General features: G+C 32.7%; 3 protein-coding genes across 4 annotated transcripts; all 3 read right to left on the reverse strand.

Moving 5' to 3' along the window:
* Positions 1-820: 820 nt before the first annotated feature.
* LOC114187029 (uncharacterized) lies at positions 821-1874 on the reverse strand. The gene is made up of 2 exons (XM_028075133.2): positions 1502-1874; positions 821-1380 (listed from the first exon to the last, which is right to left on the reverse strand). Exons 1-2 carry the CDS (start codon positions 1622-1624, stop codon positions 1150-1152), a joined length of 354 nt encoding a protein of 117 aa, XP_027930934.1. The 5' UTR covers positions 1625-1874; the 3' UTR covers positions 821-1149.
* An 8628-nt stretch (positions 1875-10502) lies between these two features.
* On the reverse strand, positions 10503-14426 carry TSC10A (NAD(P)-binding Rossmann-fold superfamily protein). 2 transcript variants are annotated; one of them, XR_003605543.2, is made up of 5 exons: positions 13813-14426; positions 13095-13242; positions 12005-12295; positions 11720-11804; positions 10503-10821 (listed from the first exon to the last, which is right to left on the reverse strand). XR_003605543.2 is itself a non-coding variant. In XM_028077694.2 (4 exons), the coding sequence occupies exons 1-4, from the start codon at positions 14335-14337 to the stop codon at positions 10802-10804; spliced, it is 984 nt and encodes a 327-aa protein (XP_027933495.1). In that variant the 5' UTR covers positions 14338-14422; the 3' UTR covers positions 10503-10801. The 2 variants fall into 2 exon arrangements, 1 of the variants encoding a protein (XP_027933495.1); XM_028077694.2 differs by lacking the exon at positions 11720-11804 and having other exon boundaries at positions 13813-14422.
* A 401-nt stretch (positions 14427-14827) lies between these two features.
* LOC114187327 (protein trichome birefringence-like 11) lies at positions 14828-17381 on the reverse strand. Its single transcript, XM_028075546.2, has 4 exons — positions 16646-17381; positions 15601-15990; positions 15361-15519; positions 14828-15294 (listed from the first exon to the last, which is right to left on the reverse strand). Exons 1-4 carry the CDS (start codon positions 17095-17097, stop codon positions 14943-14945), a joined length of 1353 nt encoding a protein of 450 aa, XP_027931347.1. The 5' UTR covers positions 17098-17381; the 3' UTR covers positions 14828-14942.
* Between the last annotated feature and the right edge of the window lie 7836 nt (positions 17382-25217).

Here is a 25217-nt window from a genome sequence, read left to right on the forward strand (position 1 = left end):
GGTCCGACGGATTTAAAATTAAGCATAATTAATTTTGATAGAATTAACTTGAAACCAACAGTTATGTGAACTAAATTTTATATCCAAATGCAAAACTTTAAAATAAAATGTTTTATAATTAAAAAAAAAAGTAATGTTATTTGTCAGCGGTGGAAGCCAAATATGATTAAAAAGTAAACGAAAGAAACCAATTTACCAATTTTATAAAGTCAAGTTAATTTAACTCCGTTTCTAATATATGAGCTATATTCAAAATTGGTACTATTTTTCTACATAGAACACGCTTCTGAATAGTTCGTCGGTTAACTCGTGGTGGAGAGATGCTTTAGACTAGACAAAAAATAGCAGGTTTCGTTCAGGATATTTTGTGCTCTCTTTACACAAATATCACAAAAACGCAATTTCAGTTTGATTTCAAAATTCATTTTAAAAATAATAATAATAATTTAACCAGAAGTGAAAAGGATAACTTCACTTAAATTTTGATTAATGTCATTTTATCAAGTAAATATAATTTTAAACAAGTTTGTCTCACTTACTCCATGACGCACATCGAATTGATAGAAATATTAAATTTTGTTAATGGCTTCTCTGTAACTTTTAAAAAATATAAATAATCACATTTAATTTTTACTTGTGCATAATTTGTAAGTAAAAACATTATAGAAATTATATAATAAAACGATCAGAAAAGAAAAAAATCATTCTAATCACAATTTTACTTCAGCTTCATTTGTTTTTCTTTTTCATTTCCAAGATATATAGAAGTTGAAAAAGAAAGGATGAAGTTGCAGTGTATAGAGGGAGTAGAAAGGAAAAGTGGGAATAAAAGAACAATAATATATCTTTGCAACCATGACAAACTTATGACAAGAAACAAGATAAGATAACAATGAAATGCTTGTCTGCAGAGGAAGGAAGCAAAACCTTGGGTGAACCTTCCTACACCATGTCTAATATTTTGGTATATATGGTTTTCCCATTTACACTAACCTATATATATATATAAAGAATACAAATTAACTACCCATATCATTATTGGCCGGCAAAAGAATCAGATCCACGAATTATTAAAACTTGGGAAAGAAATTAATCAGTAGAATTTGTAAGATTATGCAGGTTTTGACAGGGATCTGTGTGATACTATCCTTAGCCATTTCTGGATTTGAAAGAATTCTTGTTAGGAACATGAGAAACCGTTCTGGTATCTTGAGACTGCTTTTGATGCTTTGCATGTGAACCAGCCCTTCCTTTCCTCTGTTTCCTTCTTGGCTGTGTTGCCTGGGGGATAAACACACCCGTGCCTTTGCTTTCTCTCCTCAAAGCGTGCTCATAGAGAAAAGCAAACTGCGGAGGAGGATAAATTGCCTCAGAAAAAGCCTGAAAAAATAGTTTAACCATGTTAAGATTAATTGAAAGAAGAAGAAGGGGAAAACTATGGTGGTGCAAGTGTTTGAAGTTTGAAGTTTGAAGTTTGAAGAGATGAAAGTGGTAAAAGAACCTGAAGGGAACCAGGAGGAGAAGAATCGAGATGGTCTTCATCTTCATCCATGATCAGGAGAGCAATTTCCTTGCTCAAATCTGCAAAAAATAGGTCATCTTCAAGTTCAACTGCAACCTCCATGTCCGTTTGATCCGAGTGAGAACCAAAAAAAGCTTCCTAATTAGGTATGAAGGCAAGTACAAGAGTTTCCAATCTCTCTTTGTTTCTCTTTTGTTGTGTTTTGGATGAGTTAAGGAAAAAGAGGTTTATATAGGAAAAAAAAAGGGAAGAAAGGGTGATGTGGGTTTGTGGGGTCATGGTCACAGTTGGCCAATCTGGCAAAAGCCCTACAGAAGGGTTGCAGAGGCATGATGGAAAATGGTAGTGATGTTATCCTATTTCATCACAAAGTTAGAAGGAAAAAGTAGGTTACAACCAATGTCCAGATATTGAATCTTGAAACCACATGGTTGAGGATGGGGTTGCTTATCTCTCTTTCCAATCTCTAATCTCATCTCATCTCATGAAACAGTAAGTTATGGCTCACATTATTCAAAGCCTTTCATATGCATAGGCGACAAATGAATATTTGTCGCAGAGATTCTTATCCCTATATCCATCATCTCATGGTTAAGGTTAAACCAAGCACACAAATATTACTTCCATAGGTCGGTGGATCTACTTGTTTAACCACTTGCAATCAGGGTCCCCCAGAATCTACACCATTCATTCTAACACCACTGTTTCTTCTTTCAACACCCACACCTTAGCCTAAAACTTTTATTTTTCAATAATATACATTCAAAAATTATGATTAATTAATAAACACTTTTAATTAAACTAAGTGTATGTAGAAAAAAGTTAGATTAAAAATTTTAGTTATTCAGCTTGTTTTGAGTATGCTTGGAAGATTTTTTGCTTTGAGTGGCTAATGAAAGTCCCAATTTTCAACTTGGTTGGACTTAGTGTTTGTCGGTTGTCACGTGAGGTGAACCGCGTGAGCTTGGAAACTTAAGATTTGTAGATATGAGTCCACATTCCTGTGATTTGATTAATATTTTTTTCTTTTTCTTTGTTTACCTCTGTTTTCAATACAGTCCATGTATTTGCACGTCAAATGATTTTCGGATAAGGAACCTACCTCATGACTTAGTCGTTAATTTAATTAATACATGGATATAAGAAACTCTTAAAAGATAAGTATTTTTAAATTTTAAAATTTAAGATTTAAGATTTCATCAGAAAAATTAAAAGTTTGAATTATTTATATTTTTAATTTTACGTTTGTTTTCTCACATTTTTTTCTTCTCAAAATGTTTCTAGAGGATAGAAACGTTTGACTTATTTGACAATTATTATTCTTTGATTGATATTTACTAACGCTTTTTAACGTTGAACTTCTTCATTGATACTCTTCACAGTTATTTTCTAGTCGTTGACCTCAATAAATTTTTTTAATTCTTAACAGTAATGTTATATTTTAATAGTATGTTAGGACTTTATTATGTTGATTAATGAAACTGTCGTTCAACATTAAGTGAAATTATTTTTAATAAATTTAATGACATAAATTGAAGAGTTGATAAAATAAAACTCAATCAACCATATTGCAAAAATAACTCCCAATAATATAAGTGATTTGAAAAATATTTTATCAATAATCAAAACAAATTTTGAAAAAATGAATAAATAAATAATATCAATAAGTGTTAACTCAAAAATCATTAATATTTTCTGATGTGGAAGATCGCAATCATCGAGTATATTAACATAAAATAAAATTCTACCAAATCAATCACATATAGACTACTTTCAGTGTTTGACTCCAAGTACACTCACATTCTAAAAAAAAAAAGTAACACAAACCTCACATTATTCTACTACATGTAAGGTAGTTAAATCGAGATTTAAATCGTAAAAGCATGAGATCCTACGATTTACATAGTATATATGAGTCAAATCTCACGCATAATCATAATACAGATAATATAGTAGGATCAGTAGGATCATCAAACAAAATTGTAAAATCGTGTAAATCGTCATTTTTTGTTTGAATTTTCTGTTGCACTACGTGTTCCTATTGTTTGATGAGTAATTAAACATTTACATTTTTATGTGTTATCGGTCACACAATCACATTTCACCTAATTAAATTAAATATTAATACAAATATATTTTATTTCTTAATAAAAATAAATACAATTAAAATTTCTCAATTTTGGAGCCACAATTTTGTATATACTCAAAGCATAATAATGTTTAGTATTTATTAATTATAACATTAGTATTTATTACTTCTTGTATTTATTAATTATAACGTTAGTATTTATTACTTCTTGTATTTATTAATTATAATGTTACTATTTATTATTTATTGTATAAAGACATTTATATTAATGTTATTTATGAAGATTGATGACAAATTGCTTTTTTGATTTATTTTTCCTCTATTGTTTTATTTTAATTACTTTTCTATTTCTAAATTTTATCACATTAATTATTTTCATACATCATACATGTTATTTAACATTTCAACAAATAAAATTAGATTAATTTCTACTCCTTATCAAATCGAATAATTATTTATCTCTCTCTCTCTCTCTCTATATATATATATATATATATATATATATATATATATATATATATATCACGATTTACGATTATATGAATCATTTACAATCCTACTCATAATCTCGATCTTAGTTATACCTTGACCTCAAGAGTATAAAAAAGTCAAATACAAACTTAAAGAGTGTTTGACTGGGACAAAAAATACCATAAACTTAACGTCATTGAAATTAATTTATCTTAGACGATGTAGAACCTTCCAAGATATATTATTTTCAACAGTCAACAATAAGTTACCCGTGCTAACTAAGTTTCAACCACACACTACTTGTAGAGCTGTGAATTTGGTCCGGCCCATAGGGCAAAAAACCCTTAAAAGCCCACTTAGGTGAAGAATATGTGGGAGAAAAAGAAGACATGTTTACAAAAACACGTTCACCGAAGGAGAAAGGTGAGGAATTGTTTTAAATGTGAAGAATATTCACGGCATAGAAGAATTTTGGATTAAATATATTTTTTGTCCTTCAACTTTTAGTGTAAATTGAAATTAATCTTTCTTGGAAACCTTGAACCAATTTAGTCCCTCAACTCTGTAAATGCATGTATTTAATCCTTTTAACGAAATTTTATTGAGTTTATTTGATATTCAAACACATTTTATTATAGTATTTTAGTTTGTTTACACCGTTTGACAAATGTTAGCTTCAATGTTAACTGAGAAACACATTTAAAACGTCAAATAAAATTTTAAAAAATAAACTAAATTGGCTGAAGGTTTTGAAGAGGGACTAATTCCAATTTGTACTCAAAGTTGAAAGACCAAAAACACATTTAACCAAAAAAAAATTGAACTAGAAGAAGATGTGATCTAAAACGTGTTCACCCAAGGGGCTAACTAGGTCCTAAACTTTCCCAACCCACTATTTGGGAGGCTTTGGGCCTAGGGACTTTGGAAAAGCCCCCTAATGCGTGGGTAAAAAAATGGGGCCTAGCTCCATAGGGGCTAGGGCTACTAAAAAAAAGTTAACAACTCTAATTCCTTATAAACTTAATAAAAACAATTAAATATATAAATTTTTTTAACATTTAAAGAAAATATGTTAAATAAATTTCTCTTTATCCTTATCAAGAGAACATACAGAACATAAATTCGGTCTTCTAGCATGTATTTGTTTATAGGACAATGATACTATGATTCTCATTTTTTTGTCTCTCATCTTTTACTCCGTGATATAGTTTAGAGTAGATTATTGGTTAATTTACCAATATCTTTCCTTTGAAAAAAAGTTGACAACTCTAATTCCTTATAAACTTAATAAAAACAATTAAATATATAAAACATTTTAACATTTAAAGAAAATATGTTAAATGAATTTCTCTTTATCCTTATCAAGAGAACAAACAGAACATAAATTCAGTCTAGCATGTATTTGTTTATAGGACAATGAAAATATGACTCATTTTTTGTCTCTCATCTTTTACTCCTGATGTGGTTTAATGTAAATCATTGATTAATTTACCACTATCTTTCATTTAAAAAAATTAATGACCTACACTAAATCATGTTAAGAAATAAAGGATTGGAATAAAAAATGGAAATCATAGCATAATTTTTATTCTTTATAACAAAAACGTATTATGCATAAGTTTCATAAAACAAACGTTTTTTTCCTGGATGAATAGAAGCAAACCAAATTAACTTCCTCGAATATTTTGGAAGAGTAACAAAATTATATATAAATTGCATCATTATTTATCTAATAAAATAAATAATCAGTAACTTTTATATTTATTACATTTTAAAATATTAAAATCGGTATATTTGAAGTCATCATAAATCTATCGGAAAATTCAAATTAGTTAAACTTCAAGATATTATTAGACTTTTCCATGAAGTGTTTTAGATTTTTTTGGACTTAAAATTTTGAAAATAAATATGGTGTCCATGCATGTTAGCAAAATTATATTCTAATATCCTTATCCTTCATCTTGTCTCTTGATCCATTATTAGCATATCAATGACTCGTATTTTACCATTAGTTATTATGACATCGCTTTTAGTCAATTCATCTATATTCGTGTCAAAACACATTTCCAATATTTTCCATAATTTTCATTAAGTACTTAGGTTGACATTCTTCCATTAACACGAACTCACACAAACTTAATGCTTTTTATTACGTCCCAACATTAGAGTTTTATTGTATACTTTTTTGTTTACGTTGGAAAATCTCCATTTTTTTTAGCATTCTAAGAAAACTTCACCGTCTCTCAAAGCTCATTAGAAGCAAAATATCAGGTCCTCACTTCCACTACTTAACTTTAATGACCTAACTACTTTCTTAAAAAATTGTGCTTTTAGTTTAATCACCTCAATTGTTATTCATAAGAAAATTAATTCTAATTTACTCAAACTTTTTTTTTTATTTCTCTAATTTATCAACCTTTTCATAAAAGCTAGAAATGATTAACATGTAAACCATCTTGAAAGGGATTAACATAAATATATTACAACTATATTATGTTAGTAAATGAAAAGAATTATACAGATTAATTTTTATTATGTTATATTTCTTAGTTTTATTACAATTTATATTTAAACCATATGAAGCAAGCAACTAGCGATGTCTTTCATTGGATGTTTTGGTTTTTTTATTATTATAATTTAAAAATATTTTTATTTTGTCTGTAATTGATTATAAACTTTGAAACAATATTCATATCCACACATTTGGATGAAGATGCTGAATAGTTCAAAAAGACAAAACATCTGATATTATGTCAATGTCTATGGCCAAATGAAAGGGAGAGGAACCTTCCTTGAACAGCACCATATATAACAGTGAGGAGTGTTCAAATCTAGAAAACTACATTTCATTTAATTTTTAACTCAAATATTATCTTACTTTTTTGTCAAAGCTATGTTAATTATTATTGACATATGTTTGTTAATGCCGTGTGCAGGTATAGTTATAACGTTGTCGTAAAAAACAATAATTTTCTCTGTTTGTACTTTAAGTTCAATGTTCTTTTAACACAATTTAATAATAATACATCATTTTTTCCAAACTTTATTTCAAAATTTAAGTTTATTTTTTTTATCAAAATAACTTCATTTTTTAAAGTATATTAACTTCCCAGAAAAATTTTAACAAAAAAGGACTTCGTTTGAAAGTAAAAAATCAATCGATTTAATTTTCTTTTCATGTTACTAAAACTGCAATTATTGTGTCACGGGTATACTACTTACAATAATAATGATTGATTTTTTTCATAATAGTAATAATATAATAATGGCACAACCATAAACGTAAAAATCACCCAGCAAGCATATATTTGGTGACTTATTAATTAAGCAAAAATAAACATGATATTATTGTCTACAAATAGCACCGAACATAAAAGTATTTGGAAGAGAAAAGAATACAGTGGCAAATCGGGAAAATATTCTCTTATATTGATTTTGTTTTCCATAATTATATTATGTGAAGATTGTTTATTAGGATAGATACAATTTTCATGTGATATGATCACGTGAAAAAATAACTTGAGAAAATCCATTTCCTAAACAAAACATATTAACTTAATTGTTTTTCTACTAGTAGAAATGAAGTTCTAGAGTGATATACACATAACACATGAATACTTTTTAAATCTATTTAAATCATACTATTTATTTTTATATAATAAAATATGACATGTTTAATAAAGTTAAATAATAATTCGTTCATATAATATATTGTATTTTAAAAAAATTGTAACCAATCTGTCTAGAAGCTATTATGATACACGTTGACATGGTCTTGAAGGTTACATTACATTAAATCTGGCGTTGAATAGTTGAGGAAGCGTGACATATTAGGATAGTAAAGGATACATAATTAGTATGATGAATATAATGAAAACAAAATTTAATACCTATTACCGTTCCTTACTTTCCGAGTCAGAGAAAAGATGAATAGTTCGAATTTTTGAACTTATATTTCATGCTTCAAAAACGATACTTTAACACACTAATAAAAATACTATGGTGCAACTATTTTAATAATATATGTTAGTATTTTAAATTAAATTACCCTGTTTTTTTTTACTCTAAAAAGAATAATATTTATTGAATTTCTAACAAGTGTCAATGTCCTTCTCACTTGTTAGGTTTTACATAAAAAGTTTTATAAGAAAGATATAATATTAATGAAACCTGAGTTCAATCACATAAGACGTTGACAACACTCTTATTTCAAAATTTTAAAACAATGATAGTTGATCCATCGTGACTTTTGGAAAGGACTTGTAAAACTCAATGACATATATATGATACACGTGTATCAGATTTCACAGCTGACTCACAAGTCCACGGTACAAGTTTAAGTGTTTCTTTAGGACTATTTTTCATTCTTTGTAAAGATCAAATGCATGTTCACTCAATATGTAAAAGAAGTTTGAAGGGTATTAATCATTCTCTGTCATGTGGTACACGTATTTATGTACATATTTTTGTATCAGAAATTGAATAAACAATATATGAAGATGAAGGTATTTTGATTTGAAGGGACAAAAGAATGAGACAAAAGAATGGCCAAAAATCACGGTCGTGTGCTTGTGGGTGACTAAGCAAAACAACGGCACCAATTTGTATTGACTAACCAATCTATGAATAGTTTCACAAACTTGTATTTAGGTTAAAAATCTTTGAACACATACACTTGACTTTAGATTTTGCCGTATATGGTTGGTGCTTCTTAGACAAAGGTTGAAAGGTAAATGAACATTATTAAACACTTGAGTTAGTACTTCTTAGTCCTTCTTCTATGTGTTGTCTCATGCCAGCTGGTGCTTCCAAGAACTGCTTCCTCATGTGTTCTTAACTATTTACAAACCAATTAATCAAGAACCCGGAATTCTTAACTGTTTTAATTTCATGGCTATGGTTATATCGGACAAGCTTAAGTAGCTTGATTAATTTCTAATATAGTGTTCTTAGAAGTTATTGGAAGTATTGTTGCTTCTTCTATATATAGATTATGTAGTTTTCCATCAAGTTTAATTAATACAATCAAAATATCATGTAGTTAATTAATACTAACAGGAAAGTTCATCACAATGATGTATGCTTATCCTTTCCACTTTATGAATGAGGTATTTATTTACACTTTTGGAAGTAGTCATTTTTCATTGTCTGTCATAAGAGGTGCATGTTATTTGACAATTTACATCAATATAAATTTTAAAAACACAATTTTTCATTAATTTAAATATCGAGATTCTAATTCATTAATTTAAATTTGAAAATTTTAAACATCAAAGTGCAGTAGGATCAATCAAAGGACAGAAAATTAATCGATTTATCAATAATTTGACTCTCAAATAATAAATATCCAAATATTAAAAAAAAATGCTTTTACACAAATAATCAAGTAATAAAATAACATTACAGTAATTAAAAGCAATCTATATATAAAAAAATAATAAAGGAAAAAGATGTAAGTCCTATTTATACTAATAAATTATTTAGTGTTAGACTTCCCAAATCTAAACTTAAGTCAATCCTAATTTTTTTTTATTCTCTAAAAGAACATATGACTAGAAATATTGATTGATTAATAACAGTAACTTATTGATTGAATGCTACGTATAGACAGAATTTCTTTTACAATTATATATGACCTTTTAAAGAGATCTGATTAAATTAAATGTTTAAATTGCTAATCACCCTAAAATTTTAATAATTTATTTGCTCAAAAATTCGTGATTAAAAATAGACTTATATAACTTTCTTACCCCTTGTAAAATTACGTTTAGATATCATTCTTCATATTTTTTTCAACTTTTATAAAATTTTTTGATTCTTATTATTTTAATGATATATATATATATATATATATATATATATCAAAGTGATGATATATCTCCTAAGTATTATGTTAGCTATTAAGAAAGTCTGGCACATGTAATTTTTCATTTACTTTTAGAATCCAATAAAATTTTAATGATCCTTAAGAAAAATAATTTATTTTCAGTAAGATAACCTTTGTACTTTTTAAAAAATAATGTTTGTTTAAAGAATTAATTAATGTATAGTAAAAACAATGCTATTTTCTTTACACAAGATTTCTTCATGCATTATTTCTTTTAATTCCGTTTTCATAATGAAATCCACAGAGAAATAAGATCAAAAGATATAAGACCTTTTTTTTTCTGAATTCTTCGTCTTAGTTGTCTTGACAAATAAAAGAATGCTGAAAAAAAACTCCAAACCCTAATTGAAAGAACTAAACATTATCTACTTCAGTGTTAAACAAAGTAATTTTAGTGTTAAACAAAGTAATTTTAGTGTTAAACAAAGTAATTTTAGATATACATATTACTTACATACTAATATGATCAAATTAACATACAAGTTATGACTTGAAATAAAAAAATATCAACAAAACTCAAAACAAAACTAAAATTTTATGGAGGACAAAATATTATTGCCGAACAAAATCAAAATGTAAAAAAATAAAATAAAACTGAGGACCAAATTTTTTTCAAGAAAATATACATCAATCCTATCCAATCCATAGCGTATTACTCAACCTGAACAAGTTACTTAACCTGTCTTTACTTAACAGATGTTAGGAAACATTAGAAAACGGAAGAAAAGTTGAAAAAAGAAAAGAAAAAGCCTTAATCAACTTGATGTTTATCGAGATCCAATCCAGTATCTTTCTTGCATATAACTCCTAAAATGGGGCACAGGGCTCTGTTTCAGCTACTCCGGGTTGAACCTGTCAGAATGATAAATCATCAATTTCACAAGTTTTAGCTGGGGAATTCATTTGAATTAACATTAACCTTTTAACAGGGTACAAGTAATACCTTAAGGGGCTCCACCAGATAAAAGTAACATCCTAAACTTTTACAATGTCCTAATTGCTTTTGAATTCAAACATTATATCATTTGCTGTTCGCTACGTGTTTAATAAGAGTGCATGAACCACAGTCACTATATGGAATCAAACGACAGATACTAAATAAAAAGATAAGTATATAAAAAATAATAATAATAATAACAATCTTATTTCAATCTGTTATAGACCCATTCTCAAATTTTAAGCAAAGAAAATAAAATCATAAAAGCACTGTTGTAAATTAACTTTAAAAAGACTGCCCAAATATAACACTATACTTCTAAAGCCCAGGAGCGTAACAGGATTTCCCAGGCAAACTCTAAGTAACCACATTGAAGCGTCTAACCCAATTTTGAATTAGATCCTTTTAGAGATGACAAATAACTACATGTTCATGAAAATTGTCTGAATTTATCCATATTTTAATAGAAAATGTGTACTAACATTCAATTCTTGATAATACCATGTTTTCTTTATTGAGATTTTTATCTTTCATAAAAAAATTATTCAATTTATATTACGAAGACACAGATGAGTACTAAGTTTTACTTTGAAAACCAGGACAAGTTTAGTCAAATTTGTACATTTCCCCCATTCTCCATCCCTAAATTTTGTTGGTTACAGTTTCTAAATGGGTTGATTTGGTCACCTAACCATACATGCAAGCAAAATCATCTTCACATCAACTCACCGTATGCTATTATAGCACTAACTAACTGATGCCATGCGGACACAAATTAACTAAGGGATAATTTTCCAATATCACTTTGGTCACCTCTCTGGTCCAATCGGGCAAAATTGATTCTCCCAATCTCACACCATTTGCTATGCCGACACAAATTAACGGAGATGACGGATAGCTGGTCAAAATTGGGAGCCAATCAGATGTAAGGGTCCAATAACTTTCTAACTCTAGAAACGAAGTTGAAAAGCGGGCAAAGTATAGAAGGCAATAGATTAAATAAGTAAAGCATTACTAATCTTTTGATGATTGGACAGATACGAATTAAATTAACAAAAACTAAAATAATTTTCCAATATCACTTTTTGCAGCACTTACCCTTCCTTTGGCTGTGATATTTCTCTATACTTCCATACCAAGTCCACTGCATGCCTAGTGCAACAATCCGTAGGATTCCAGCAGCAACCACCTCAACAAAGGCCATTAAGAAGGACCTCTGAGGGGATAAACCTGCAGTTGCTAGGGATAGCGCAATTCCCTCCAAATTGCAAGAAACGATAAAGCTGCCACTTTTTATACCATCCAAAGCTTTCTGAGCCACTTCTTCAGCTTTCATAGAACCAGATGAGGCTGCAATGATTTTGGTGAGCTCCGGTTTTCTCCTGTTTTCTGTAAAAGTAACCTTTCAGATTATACTTCACTTTGATTACAGGATACAAAGACTTCAAAAGAGATGCTACAAACAGACATTTAATAAACTGAAAGCAACAATCCTATTTTTATACTCATGAACTCTAAGTGGATATTTAGTAATCATGGATTTAAACTTATTATCTTAAGCAATAATTATTCATTCTTTAATCTCTATAAGTTTGTAATAGGATTGATACAATAGCATCCCCCATGACATCAGTCAAATGTATGGATTTAGATCACGTAAAGAAATAAGAGATATTCAGATAATAAGGGAGCTGGAATTATTAAATCCGCAATTGATGCAGAATTCTGTGTAACAAACTTAAGGCCCAATTGATTTTCTTTACATTGTTCAGTTTTAAAAGTTATTTTCTTAAACGATTGCACACTACTCTACAATCAACTTCTCATCCAAAATCTGTTATGTTACGAAATTGTTTTAAAAAAGTGCTTAAAAACTAAATACAGAAAGAAATGCAAGATTTGCCATCTTTTCTTTTCATTTTGTTCATCTTCCTCAATTTCACAGTATGCTCCGTGCCTTGCAACACTCGCCACCAGGTATTTGAGCAACTTGCCTAGTTACATTTTGAAAACTTTTGGAAATGGAAATCAAGCACACCCTAAGTAATTTCAAGGAGTCACAGCAAGTACACGACTTCCACGGTGAGCTTTACACAAACTGAGGTTATTTACAATGAAAAATGAAGTAGAAACTAGAAAAAGTAAGAGGTGTCAAGAAATAAACTCAAACATCCAATTCAATACCTACCTTCAGCTAATCCTGGAGTATCTGTATCCGGAGGAAAAATCAGAGAAACATGAATATTATCAGCTATAACCTCTTGTTGCAATGCTTCTGCTAAACCACGGAGACCAAATTTACTCGCTGAGTAAGCAACGTAACCATAAATGCCCACCTAAACATAAACACAAATTCCACATCAGTATAAATAAAATAAAGTTTAATTACTTATTAGTCGATACACCTGTTAAATTTTTTTGTTTTAGCAGCGGCTATGTTTGGTTTTCAGTTGGGAATGTTTCAAACTGAGTTTAGAAAGTAAAAGTTGTAACATGTTGATTATTCTGATAAGCACATTTGCACATTAAAATTGTCTTAGTCTTAAGAAGTAAGACCAGAATTGCTTTTGCAAACATTAATCAAAACATGCACTTAGTCCCTGCACCTAGAAACTACTCATTTCAGTATTTGTTCATACACTGCTTAACTCGCTTTAGTTCCAACAGATAATTTTTTTATTAGTTTAATCTGGACAATTTTTAGTGTCAGCAAAGCCTAAGTCGAATTAAACGGAGTATACACTAGGACTATAATTATTAGTTCATAGTTATACAAACTAAAACCTATAAAATGCAAATATATACAACCAAATAAGTAATTCACACGTATAAACCCAGCAATAGTAATTCACAAGATAGATTATCAGATCATAAATAACAGAGGGCGCAAAGAGGTGCAGGTTTACCTGACCGGCCTGTGAGGAAACAAGAGCAATGGAAGCGGGCAGCGGGTCCTTCCGGTTTTTCATTGCCGGCAGCGCGGCCTTGATGAGATTCAATGTTCCCATGAGATTGACGTCCATGGTGAACTTTACCTCACTCAGTTCCATCTTCTCCAGTTCCAGCGCTACGAACACGCCGTGGTTCAGCAGCAACACGTCGATTGGCCCGGCCTCGTCCACCGCGCGCTTCACCGCCTCGAAGTCCCGTACGTCTGCCGAGAACACCGCCACCTCGATCCCCGTCGCCAGCCGGATCGCATTTCGCGCCTCCTCCAGCTTCCCCGGCGACCGCGCCAAGATCGACACACGCGCGCCCTCCGCCGCCGCGCGGTGTGCCAGAGCCAGCCCGATGCCGCTGGATCCGCCCGTGATAAACACGTGCCGATTCTTGATAGGGATCTTCACCGATCGCGGTTTAACCAGGAAATAGAGCACGACCAGAAGAAGCAGAGGAAGAAGAAAGAAAAGAAAGAAGTATGCGTCCGCCATTGATAATGCGCCTTCGAAACTATCCCCACTCAGAGAAAAAGTCTATGCGACTTTGAAAATTGTATACCATTTTTATTTTATTTAAGTACTGAGAGTATGTGCTTTCATCAAATAAGATTGTTTTATTTTGTTCTATAAGAATCATATATATCGAAGATGGAAGGAAAATTAGAAAGTAATCAAATATTTTATTGTTTATATATTAACTAATGTTAGAAAATAAATTTTTCTTAGTTCTATACCTTTAATATATTTATTAGTATAGATACTTGTTTATTTCATTTTAAGAATTGGAAGTTGTATATTTACACAATATATTGTTTCTAAAACAATTCTTTTTGAAAACAATACAATTAACAAACGATAGTCACTTTATTTGTCAAGGTTGCCTCGTTTTTTAGAAGTTGTATGCTGCCATGATTTTTTTCTATTTTTTAATATTTTAAAGAATACATTTAAAAATATACTAATATAGACTAAATGAATTAAATTAAACAAAAAAAATAAATTTGATTTATATACCTTTGTAATGCAAAATATTCAAAGAATCTATACAAAACAAAAAAAGAAATGCTATATGTAGTATATGCTTGACATGTGTATTGCTAGTTTTGTCTATGAAAAGTTTGATGTTTCATGAACAATGCGTAGAGTAGCTCATTCCAAGCATCTGGTACGCCAGGGAGACACCAGTGGCTACAGTCTTGGCGATGGAGAGGTGTTGGGCCTGCATTCGGGCCCATATAGTATATGGATGAATGGCCATCTTTTCTCTGGGCCGTCATCTCAGTTACATTCAATATCTTGAACTTCAAAACTTCATTGCTCTTTGTGTGTGCTAATAGCACAGAATTGGCTATTTTGAATTGTGACCAGTTATCCTTAGGCACCAACGAGGATCCAAGCTCTGGCAGTGTTTCCAAATCACAGCTTCCACCTTTTCTCCAATCACCACCTCTGCATCATACATATTAGTTTCCATGAACTTAAGCATATTCAGATATTCTAAACCAATTTACATACCTGAAATGCACAGGGGCGTAAGTGCGAACGAAAACTTGAGTCTTCCTAGCATTTACTGAATTTTGTATCCAGTTCAACACTGTTTCAATGGACTTCTTATATGCTTCTTCTACCTTCATTTCCAACTTCACTTCCACACCTTCTTGGAAATAACAGCCCCTGGAGTAATTACAGAAAAAAAAAGAATCAATCATGTTTTTTCTTCGGATGAATGTCAAAGCCAGGTTGGAAATGAGTTACCCTTTTATGGTTTTCTCATAATTCCACCAGTGCCCTGTGTTAAGAACCAAAACATCTGCATCTCTCCATTTCAAAGAGTACCAATCCATCTGATCCAACTTCAGTGTTGTCCTAATCTTTTCATTGGTTTTAGGAGGAGGCCGGCTATGCAATACAAGAAATGGAGATCTGTAGTATTCCACTGTACAGTTATAATCCTTGAATCTGAACACCAAAAACCCCTTGTGCTTTGTAATTGGACTGCCATTTACTTCGTAGATTGAATCCTTGTTAGAAACTCCAGCAGAGAGCATGCATAATAGTGACTCCCATTGGTTTCTCCCAATTGAGTCCCCAGCAAACACCAGGCGCTTGTTTCGCAGTTTTTCTAACATCTTTGTTGCGTTAAATCTGTGTTTATTAATGAGAAGTCCAATGTTCTTAGTTCAGAGAAACAATGTTACAACCTAAGATAAATGAAAAGGCCATGCAACTAATATAGGAAGGATCGAAGGGGGGTTGCTGTTGAATCCAAAAGAAAGACGAGCCATAGTGTTCACCTAACCTGATCATATTGTTATATAAAATGTGGTTATTGACTTCAAGATAATATATTTATATTTTTTTTAACAAATATTTATGGAAATATCTCTACCTTATAAAACAATACAAGGAAAAATTCGTTGCTACCCAATAGTTGCGTCACTCTCAAAAGACGCGGATAAGAATAGCGTAATACTAAGTCAGAATAGAGTGTCTCTAGATTAGTCTTACACCACTAGCTAAGTCTAACATTATTAAAATTGGAAAAGTCACACATTATCTTTTGTTGTTTTTTTTTTTTTTTGAAAAAAAAAGAAAAATATTATTCTGAGTTTCAAATACTGAAAACTGGACATTGACTGCATGAATGGAAATGGAGCTAACATTTCTCAGTAGCAAAAAGGGTACTCGAAACAATGAATAACGGAGGGTCTGTTGTACTTCGTGATTTTATTTTATTTTTTATCGTTTTTCAAGGCAAAAATGGGAAATATAAGGACAAAAAGGAGCAGCATAAGTGTACCTGGGCAAGTTGCAAGCTTTGGGTTGCCACCTCCACTTTGTGTAAAACGAATCAGGTCTTCCATTTTCCGAACACCGAAATCCCTGATCAAGGAAGCTACAATCTTTTGATTCATAGAAAGGGTAACTTTCATCCCAAACCCAGTTACCCTCAAACAAATCACACTCACCACCCTTTTCTCCAAGAAACTCAACTCTATGCACACGTTCCTCAACGGAACCCCTTTTCTGGTGCCACCAACTAACCCTCTCAGATTGACCCGAGAACCCCAACCTTCCAGCGACTTCCTTATAATCCAAGTAGAAGAAGCTGCATATAATAAAGGCAGATACCAGAGAAAACCCGGCAACACTAACCGAAGGTTCAAACAACCTTAAACGTTTCACCCTCCTTAAAGTTTCTAACACCGGCATGGCTTCAACGTATTGCTCTGGGGTCCTCTTAGAAGACATCAAATTGAGTATAGACAGAGGAAAATCAAATTCCGCAATTCTAGAATTTGTGAGAGTGGTGTTCCTGTAATAACGGTTGAACTTGTGAAGAGTGATGAGAAAAGACAAGAAAGATGACAACTTTGTAAACTCAGAAGGGTGGCATGCAAGGAATGTTCATTGGCCCCTTCGCTAAACCTTACTTGATGGGTGAGTTGAAGAAATATGGCGCGTATGCAAAGCCAAAAGAGAAAATAAATATTTATGGTTGATCAAGAAGAAAAAAAGCTACAGCATGGCTTCATATTAAAAAGTACTCTCCAATCACAATTTGACTAAAGAGTTTATCACCTTTGTTAACTATATTTATTTATGGGTCAGTTTTGAATATCATTCATTATTTTTTACAATAATAGTAATAAAAATTTTCATTGTTCTGAGGATATTGTGTGTTTGAATTATTTTCTTTGTCTATTTGTGAGGATGAGTTTCCAAATGGCAAAATCGGATATTTTATTTAAATTAAAAACTGGAAAAAATATGAGTCTAATGTTTGGAAGAACATGGAGGAAATGAGCAATGAGGATGATTTGTTTTCAAATGGCAAAATAGGAAATTTAATTTAAATTAAAAACGGAAAAAAATACGAGTCTAATATTTGGAAGAACATGGAGGAAGTGAGCAACGGTTACAGAGACGTGCACCGCGTTGTTGGAAGAGAGTGGGGGAATTGGACTTTGGATTGGAACGTGGTTTCATGCGCGGAAGCGTGGAGCGTGGGTCAATGGCTTCATTTTATATATGAACCGGACACCGCCACGCCGGTTTACTTTAAGGATGCAAGTTATTGACGTTAATACAAAATATTAATAATTTTATTTTGTAACCATTATAAATAGTCGTTTATTTTGGTTTTAATAAATATATGATATAAATATATAAAACATGGTTCATTAATGGCTTTTAATCACTTAAATATATGCGATGAATAATTTATATTTTAATGTTTAAGTTGATTTACTTACTTCCTCTTGTTCATTTTGTGTGGTTTAAGCTTTTTATTTTATCAATAATTATAATTTTATTTTAATATTATTTTAAATAAATACTCACGCTAATCTTAATTCTTTGATTGTTAACCATGTATCAATTCGGAGAAATTAGGAGAAAGAGAATGTTATTCGATGAATAATTGTTGATGTTTGCAAGGTACAAAATAATTGGGAGAGCAACCTTAGGATATATTGTATTCAGAAAAAGTATGTACTATGAAGACAATAACTGTCCGTAAGAAGAGAACAATCCCGAGAAATGAAATATATGAGAGTGGAAGGCTGATTTAGTGAAGTTTTTAGCGCGAATGATAACCTAAGACGGATCATGCAGGTCGGCTTTACTCGGAAGAAAAAATGTAGGATAGGTTGAGTATTTTAGTTTGTTGGTCTATTTAGATTTATCTCGCATAATTCACAATAATTTGTACAGGTCAACGATAGGTTAACATGTATTGACTTAAATTTATAAAATTCAATAATACTAGTACCAACATAATTAGAACTATTAAAGTGGATTAAAATTTGTAGGTCAGTCCAATCCATCACAAGTTTGAATCAGATTAAGTTGAAATTCTTTTACAAATTTTAGTGCAGGGTAATTTTTGATGCGGTCAACCAAGAATCCGACTCACCCGAGTTGAATTCGTGGTAATCCGATTTGGCTCACCAACCCACCTTTGTTTGTATTTGGATTGGGTTAGACTGCTTTTTTTAGCCAACATATTGGGTTGGCAAATGCAAACCTAATATTTTTGTGGTTTTGGTTTGTATTTGGGATTGAACATTATTTTGGATTATATTGAAGTTTATTTAAATTTTAATCACAATTATAGATTAGTCTTTTTGGGACAGAAGAAAAAAATTTGTATTTTTTTTTAATTTAGTGACCCAGTGAGTCAATCCGTTTAACCCACCAATCTGTAGTGGGCTGAGCCAGGTTCAAAATTTTTTGATTTACTAATAAGTGAGGTGGATTCAGTTGGCTCAGTAAGTGGCAAACTAATGGTAGGTCGGGTAGCTCGTTTTGACAGCTTTAAATACAATAGGTTTTGTTTGTTTCTTTTAAGCAACTTTTCATTCACGTCTTTTCTCTAATCCATTTAAATATAGCTTGCTCGTCCGATTTTAAACTATCTAAAAGTAGTTCCCTCATTTAAATTTCTTTTCTTATTTCAGTCTAGTTAAAAGTCATTTCTATTTTCAATAAATTTAAACTTAAAACTTAAAAATTATTTTAAGAAATAGACTAATAGAAATTATTATTTATACTAATTTAATTAAAATAAATAAAATTATTAAAATTCTTATATAGATTGCGGGCTAACTTACAAATTCATGAACCAAACATTATGCATAATGGATCATAAAAATTAACTTGCATTTTTTATAAGGGACGGGCCAATCCGACCCCCTTCTTGCCTATCAAATGCGATGCGGGCTAAAGCAGAACGAAGATGTCTAGATTTACATCCTTAGCTTTCATGATCTCATCCCTCTCATTATCCTTCGCAAGGAAGGGTTATTTCCCTCTTTGTCTTAACATAAATGTTATCCTCAAATTCAGTTAGGTTAATGCATTCAACATGTGAAACTTCTACATTCCAAATTTGATATGTCCATTTAAATGTCGAATATAAAAACTTTTGTAGTCTCCTTGCAAGTTTGTTCATAAAGCTTTAAATGCTCTAGCCCGCAGTCACTTCTAACACTCCATAATCCATAACCTTTTTCCGTAGTCAACAAGTTCATAACACCACTATCATTCCGATAAATGCTTCCACTTCATCATATCATTAATTGCATGGGTTTGATTGATAACAGTTGGGACACATGTTCTGTTATGTGTCAGAAAAGGATAATTTAGGCTTATGAAATCAGGGAGGAAAATTTGACAAATTGATCCAATTTTGTGAATCAATCCGTTTAGGAATTCTCCAAGTGATTTAAACAGTAGACGTGCAATCTAATTTGTCATGCCAGTAACTTTGCTTGCCTGATGCAACGGTTAATTAAAGAGCTAAATATATATTCAAGGATAAAAGATAAACAATATGCCGTTTTCAGGACTAAATTGTGTACTAATTATATGGCAATAGTCTCAAAATGGATGACTAAAGGACAACAAAAATGCAGTTTGAAAAAAGGCCTAATAGCGCCTTAATAATTTCCAAATATTATTAGAAATTAATTTGCATCGCAAATATTCCAAATCAATTTCTGGAAATCATGGAGGAAAAATTCACACCATTGTTTTTTGAAAGGCAAAGAAATTATAATTAATCATGAAATTGATTGAAGCACAAGATGTTGAAATCAATCATCCAACCAGTAGAAAGCCATAGATTTGTTGCAGGGTCATCATTGTGAAAGGGGATTGTGAATTGAACCCGGCAAAACTATCTGTTGGGTATTGGGCTCCCTTCCTATGTGGAGAAAAGGCCCAAAATTTGAGAAGCCCATGTCTCACTTAAACCTAGTGGAGAGGAGGCTATAAAATAAAGAGAGAGGCAGAACAATAGAGTCAGAATACACTGAAAGCCCTAACACATAGAGGGAGAGGTAGAGGGAAAATTCTGTTCACGTTTTTCATAGAGCTGTCGCAGTAAATTCGGCGCTGCGGATTCGTTCACCGTTGGATCGGGCTGAAATTTTTACAGCAGGTTCGGAACTCATTGCTCTTCATTCTGACCGGTCGGATCTTTGATACGAGGTCTGAGTTGGGAGATATTAATTTCGCACTGCAGCAGTGATTTGTAGAGGTTTTCCTCTCTTGTTCTTCTCTATTTGAAAGCTTTGTTGCTTTGTTATTTGGTTGGGTGTTGGCACTAATTTGTGCTATTGATTGAGACTCTTTTGTACTCTTGTTGATCATAGTGAAGCTATTTCTTTGGTCTGGACGACTCGTGGTTTTTACCCTTGATTTGAGGGGTTTTCCACGTTAAAAATCTTGGTGCCTTTATTTGTGCTTTTGGTGATTTATTATTGCTGCTCTTTGATTATTGCTCCTCATAGATTCTTGCAAGTTAGGGGAAATTATATCCGCTGCATTCTCTGGTATATTGTTTGTTGTTGTTTTCCCCATCAGAGTGGTATCAGAGCTCTTGGTTGGGCTATATTTACTTGCTTGAATGATGGAGGCAAATGCAAAGATGGTTGCTTTGAATGGTACAAATTATCATTTGTGGAAGGGCAAGATGAAAGATTTATTATTTGTCAAGAAATTGCATCTTCCGGTCTTTGCTACACAGAAGCCAGATTCTATGTCTGAAGAAGAATGGGACTTTGAGCACCAACAGGTATGTGGTTTTATTCGGCAATATGTTGAAGATAATGTTTATAATCATATTGCTAATGAGACACATGCCAGAGCTTTGTGGGAGAAGATTGAGTCTTTGTACGCTTCTAAGTCGGGCAATAATAAATTGTATTTGTTAAATTGCTTGATGAATTTGAGGTACAGGGAGAATTCTTCTATTTCTGATCACTTAAATGAGTTTCAAGGGCTCCTAGATCAATTGTCAGGAATGGGCATAAAGTTTGATGACGAAGTTATGGGATTATGGTTGCTTAATACTCTACCAGAGTCTTGGGAGGTATTTCGGGTTTCAATTACGAACTCTGCCTCGAATGGTGTTGTTTCTTTTCAGATGGCAAAGAGCGGTGCTCTTAATGAAGAGATGAGAAGGAAGGCACATGGTTCTTCATCTCAGTCTGAGATGCTTGTTACAGAAGCTAGGGGGAGAAGTCAGAAAAAGGAACATAAAGGTGGTAGAGAGAAGAGTAGGAGCAAGTCCAAGTCAAGATACAAGAATTTAGAGTGCCATTTTTGTCATAAAACTGGACACATTCAGAAATACTGTTTTAAGTGGAAAAAGGAGAACAAAGACAAGAAGGGCAAACAGAGAGAGAATGATCATGATGATGATGATCGTGTCACTACTGCTACAGATGGTGATCTTGTTCTTCTTCGTGACTTTGAGTCCGTTAATCTTGTATCTGATGAGAGCATGTGGATTATTGATAGTGGTGCTACACTGCATGTTACACCTAGGAAGGAGTTCTTCACATCTTACACTTCTGGTGATTTTGGAGTGTTGAAGATGGGTAATGATGGTGAGTCTAAAGTGATTGGTGTTGGTGATGTTTGCCTGCAAACCAACATGGGAGTGCAGTTGTTGCTTAAAGGAGTCAAACATGCTCCGGATGTCCGTTTTAATTTAATCTCTGTGCAGTTGCTTGATGATTGTGGTTATGACAATCACTTTGGTTCTAGTAAATGGAAGCTCACTAAAGGTAACTTGGTTATGGCCAGAGGGGAGAAACAATCTAAATTGTATTGGACTAAAGCTTTGGTTGCTAAAGACAGTGTGAATGCTATGTATATGGAGGCATCTTTGTGGCACCGGAGGCTTGGTCATATAAGTGAGAAAGGGCTTAACTGCTTAGCTAAAAAGGATGTGCTTATGGGATTGAGAAATGCAGAATTGGAGAAATGTTCTCATTGCATGGCTGGTAAACAAACCAGAGTATCTTTTAAGAAGCATCCACCCTCAAGGAAGTCAGAATTACTTGAATTGGTGCATTCTGACGTTTGTGGCCCATTAAAGGTAAAGTCATTTAGTGGTGCAGTTTACTTTGTTACTTTTATTGATGATTGTTCCAGGAAGCTATGGGTCTATGCTCTTCAGCGGAAAGGTCAAGTACTTGAAAAGTTCAAGGAATTTCATGCTATGGTTGAGAGGCAATCAGGCAAGAAGCTGAAATGCATCCGTAGTGATAATGGTGGTGAGTACCGTGGACCTTTTGATGTTTATTGCAGGCAGCATGGTATTAGACACGAGAAGACTCCTCCTAAAACTCCTCAGTTGAATGGTCTAGCGGAGAGGATGAACAGGACCTTGGTTGAAAGGGTTACATGTATGCTTTCAGAAGCAAAGTTGCCTAAGCACTTTTGGGGAGAGGCATTGCTTGCAGCTGTGCATGTTATTAATCTCAGTCCCGCAGTTGCTTTGAATATTGAGGTGCCAGACAAAATTTGGTTTGGTAAGAATGTTAGATATGATCATTTGCGTGTCTTTGGTTGCAGGGCATTTGTTCATGTTCCTAAGGATGAAAGATCCAAGTTAGATAAAAAGACAAGGCAATGTATCTTTATTGGCTATGGTGAGGATGAATTTGGCTACAGGTTTTATGATCCTGTTGAGAAGAAGCTTGTTAGAAGCCGTGATGTACAATTCATGGAAGATCAGACCATTGAAGACATTGATAAGGTGGAGAAGACCACACCCGAGAAAGATAGTAATCTCACTGATGGTAATCCGATGAGGTTGCCCGCTCACAATTTGGAGAATGTTGAAACGGAAGCTCAAGACAATGAGCAACATGGTGATGTTGATGATCAACAGTTTGGAAGTGGAGTAGAGGTTCCAATTGATGATGCTCAAGAGGAACATGATGATGATGACGATCTTGGTGATATACCTGAATCACCTCAAGTCCAACTCAGGAGGTCTAATAGACAAAAACAACCTTCTACAAGGTATTCCTGTGATGAGTACATAACCTTGACTGACGGTGGAGAACCTGAGTGTTTTGAAGAGGCTTTGGATAGTGAAGAGAAGAAACAGTGGCTGGATGCAATGCAAGATGAGATGAAATCTTTGCATGATAATCACACTTACGACTTGGTGAAATTGCCTAAGGGCAAAAGGGCATTGGAAACTAGGTGGATTTTCAGGGTGAAACAAGATTCAAATTCTACACTTCCAAGGTACAAGGCCAGATTAGTGGTGAAAGGTTTCAGACAGAAAAAGGGTGTTGATTTCAATGAGATTTTCTCACCTGTGGTGAAAATGTCATCCATCAGAACTGTGCTAAGTTTAGCTGCTACTCTTGATTTGGAGGTTGAGCAGATGGATGTGAAGACAGCTTTCCTTCATGGTAATTTGGAGGAAGAGATATACATGAAGCAACCTGATGGTTTTCTTGTTAAAGGCAAGGAAGAATATGTGTGTAGACTAAGGAAGAGTCTATACGGTTTGAAGCAGGCTCCAAGGCAGTGGTATAAGAAGTTTGAGTCTTTTATGTGTGAGCAGGGTTACATGAAGACTACTTCTGATCATTGTGTCTTTGTTAAAAGTTTTTCTAATGATGACTTTATTATCCTGTTATTATATGTTGATGACATGCTTATTGTTGGAAAAGATATTTCCAAAATTGACAGGTTAAAGAAGACACTTGGCGAGTCTTTTGCCATGAAAGACTTGGGAGCTGCTAAAAGGATTCTTGGCATACATATCTCACGTGATAGGAGAGAAAAGAAGATTTATCTATCACAAGAGCAATACATTAGGAAGGTGTTGCAGAGATTCCAGATGGAAAATGCTAAAGCTGTGAGTACTCCTCTTGCTACTCATTTTAAACTGAGTGTTAAACAGAGTCCTTCAAATGAAGTTGAGAAGACCAATATGAGTAGAGTTCCTTATGCATCTGCGGTGGGCAGTTTGATGTATGCGATGGTGTGTACAAGACCAGATATTGCACATGCTGTTGGTACAGTTAGTCGATTTTTGTCAAACCCAGGTAGAGAGCATTGGAATGCTGTGAAATGGATTTTGAGGTATCTTCATGGTACAGTTGATATGAAGCTTTGTTTTGGAGGTGATAAACCTACTTTGATGGGTTACTCAGACTCAGATTTGGCTGGGGATATTGATTCCAGAAAGTCCACTTCGGGCTATTTGATAAAGTTTGCAGGGGGAGCTGTGGCTTGGCAATCAAGACTACAAAGGTGTGTAGCGTTGTCTACTACAGAAGCAGAGTTCATTGCTATTACTGAAGCATGCAAGGAGGTGTTATGGTTGAAGAAATTCTTGCAGGAGCTTGGTTTTAGGCAAGATAACTATTCATTGTTTGTTGATAGCCAAAGTGCTATCCATCTTGGTAAGAATCCAACTTTTCATTCTAGATCCAAACATATTGATGTGAGGTATCATTGGATACGTGATGCTTTGGATGCTAAGTTGTTGGAGTTGAAAAAGGTTCATACAGATGATAATGGTGCTGATATGATGACTAAAGCATTGC

This window comes from Vigna unguiculata, chromosome 6 (genome assembly GCF_037176805.1).
Source record: "Vigna unguiculata cultivar grain cowpea cultivar isolate G323 ecotype 2 chromosome 6, ASM3717680v1, whole genome shotgun sequence".
Taxonomy (NCBI): Eukaryota; Viridiplantae; Streptophyta; class Magnoliopsida; order Fabales; family Fabaceae; genus Vigna; species Vigna unguiculata.

Coding starts and splice junctions, on each gene's coding strand:
- LOC114187327 (XM_028075546.2), bottom strand. CDS start 17,097: ATGTCTTCTAAGAGGACCCCAGAGCAATACGTTGAAGCCATGCCGGTG. Junction 15,991..16,645: donor AAAGCTTGCAACTTGCCCAG/GTACACTTATGC, acceptor TAATAAACACAG/ATTTAACGCAACAAAGATGT. Junction 15,520..15,600: donor TATGAGAAAACCATAAAAGG/GTAACTCATTTC, acceptor TAATTACTCCAG/GGGCTGTTATTTCCAAGAAG.
- LOC114187029 (XM_028075133.2), bottom strand. CDS start 1,624: ATGGAGGTTGCAGTTGAACTTGAAGATGACCTATTTTTTGCAGATTTG. Junction 1,381..1,501: donor CTCCTCCTGGTTCCCTTCAG/GTTCTTTTACCA, acceptor CTATTTTTTCAG/GCTTTTTCTGAGGCAATTTA.
- TSC10A (XM_028077694.2), bottom strand. CDS start 14,337: ATGGCGGACGCATACTTCTTTCTTTTCTTTCTTCTTCCTCTGCTTCTT. Junction 12,296..13,094: donor TACTCCAGGATTAGCTGAAG/GTAGGTATTGAA, acceptor TTACTTTTACAG/AAAACAGGAGAAAACCGGAG. Junction 10,822..12,004: donor ATATCACAGCCAAAGGAAGG/GTAAGTGCTGCA, acceptor TCATTCTGACAG/GTTCAACCCGGAGTAGCTGA.